The sequence below is a fragment of the Capsicum annuum genome, chromosome 3 (assembly GCF_002878395.1).
Source record: "Capsicum annuum cultivar UCD-10X-F1 chromosome 3, UCD10Xv1.1, whole genome shotgun sequence".
NCBI classification, from domain to species: domain Eukaryota; kingdom Viridiplantae; phylum Streptophyta; class Magnoliopsida; order Solanales; family Solanaceae; genus Capsicum; species Capsicum annuum.
Window position 1 is genome coordinate 132,431,441 of NC_061113.1, and position 2,292 is coordinate 132,433,732.

The window sequence follows — 2,292 nt, forward strand, 5'->3', positions numbered from 1 at the left end:
TTTTTTACCTTTTAACATGTTGGGAATTGGTGGTTTCATCTTAGGCCACTCAATCAGGTATTTAGAAGAGGTCCTTAGTGGCTTAGGCACCCCACAATCATCCCTTTCAAACACATTGATAATGTATAAATCTTTATATATGGGATTTTCAATATAGGCCCTATAAACAACAAATACCACCTCTTTATCATCTACCCTTATCTTGAGCGTTCATTCTCTAATATCCATCAAAGCCCCTCCAATCACTAAGAATAGGCGCCCCAAAATAATTGGTACCTGTTTGTCTACCACAAAATCAAGAACAATAAAGTTAGCAGGAATAACAAATTTAACAATCTTAATGAGGATATCCTCAATTATTCCATTCGGATATGCCATGGAACCGTCTTCTTGTTTCAAAACTACGGTGGTCGATCTAGGTTTTCCCAAGCCCAATTTTTCAAATAGAGATAGGGGTATTAAATTTATACTTTCCCCTAAATCACTCAATGCATGGACCTCTTTTCTTCTAATTTGAATAAGGATAGCAAACTTCCCCTGATCTTTCAATTTCTGAGGAATTTTCTGTGTCATTACTGCACTATACTCTTTAGTGAGTGTTATTTCACCCATATCTTGCAATTTCAACTTTTTTGCCACCACATCCCTCAAGTACTTAGCATTCTTGGACATACTCTAAAAAATATCTAAAAGAGATAAATTAATATAAAGACCTTTTAATGTATCAGAGAAATTTCTGAACAAGGCATCCTCCTTCGCTTTAATTTGCCTCTAAGGGAAGGGTAGTGGAAGTGTCTTCTTTACTTCTAGTTCAACAACTTTTTCTTTCAAATACTCAGACTTCCTTGAATTTCAGCAACTCTGTCGGGAACCTATTGGGTCTCCACTTCAGAATCTACCTACTTTGTTGCCTTGGGAGGCTCTCCTTGAAGATCTTTAACACTTCTCAAGGTGATTGCCATAACCTACTTTGAAGTTTCTGTGTCTAGTAGCAAACCACCTTGTGGCCTAGTATTCAACGCTTTCTGATTCTGCCCTACTTGCAATTCTAAACTTCTAGTAGCCGCTTGCAAATTTTTCAAGTCTGTAGCAAACTGCGTCTAATTAGCTAGGATCTGCTTCAATATCTTCTCTGTGCTGATAGTTGACTAACTTGGTTGGGACTGTGTCTATGGGGCGTTCCATGACTGATCTTTTGGCTGAGTCTACCATTTTATGTTGTAGGTATTATAATAATTTGGCCTTTGAGCATTGCCTACATATATCAAAATTTTTGGATTTGACATGCACATGGCTGCTGAATGGCTATTATTTCTGCATACCTCACACCAACTTGTGGCTTGTTAGATGCCATTGACTATGGCTTTAGGTGATTTTGCTTCTAATTTCATACTGCTGAATGATGTGTTGATCAAATTCTATAGTGTAGGAACCTGTGATGATAAGGCTGTGAATTGGTCCACCTTTAATACACCTATAATTTTTTATGGTATTTCTAGAATTTGAATGCCAATATAGAATCCTTGTTCTTTGTGGTTTGTCAATGTGTACAACTCATCATCAGTTAACTCCAACGCTTGACCACTTGCAGTTAAATCTAGTAAAATCTTCATATTGTGATCAAGAGCTTCTACAAAAGTATGAGCAAGTACCTCATTCGATTGTTGGTAGTGTGGATACTCTCAAAGTAGAGCCCTAAAGCTTTCCCAAGCATGATAAAGGTTTTTATCAAGCTTTTTTTTGAAGCTCACTATCTCAGTGTGAAGTCTCGCAGTCTTGCCTGATGGAAAAAATCTGATGAGGAACTTTCTGACTAACTTGTCCCATGATGTGATTGAATTGGCTGGATCCGCATTAAACTACCTTTTAGCTTCCCCCAAAAGTGAATCGGGAAACAGTGTCAGCCTCACATAATTTGGAGTCACCCCTGTCATAGTGAATATATAAGTAAGCTCAATGAAGGTCTGTAAGTGGACTTGTGGATCCTCATTTGAAAGACCTGCAAACTATCCACTGCTAATAAGAAGCCGCACCATATTGTGTTTTAACTCAAAATTCTGCCCAGCTGTTGGTCTTTGAATTGGGGAAGTCAAGTTCATTGGAAGTGGGACTGCCACTTCCCTAACCTTCCTACTAGCTGCTTATTATTCAGCCATAGGAATAGTATTCTCCTGGTCTTCTTGGATTTTTAGAATTCTGGGGAAAAGGATTGCTTCTCTATACATTGATGGTAAAGTTGCTCGTGTTCCAGGCCAAGTTCTAGCAACTCCCGATTCCTTGCCAGCTTAGAAA

General features: G+C 38.3%; 1 protein-coding gene across 1 annotated transcript; it reads right to left on the reverse strand.

The window, feature by feature from the left end:
- Positions 1-210: 210 nt before the first annotated feature.
- LOC107865341 lies at positions 211-672 on the reverse strand. Its single transcript, XM_016711623.1, has one exon. It carries the CDS (start codon positions 670-672, stop codon positions 211-213), a length of 462 nt encoding a protein of 153 aa, XP_016567109.1.
- Between the last annotated feature and the right edge of the window lie 1,620 nt (positions 673-2,292).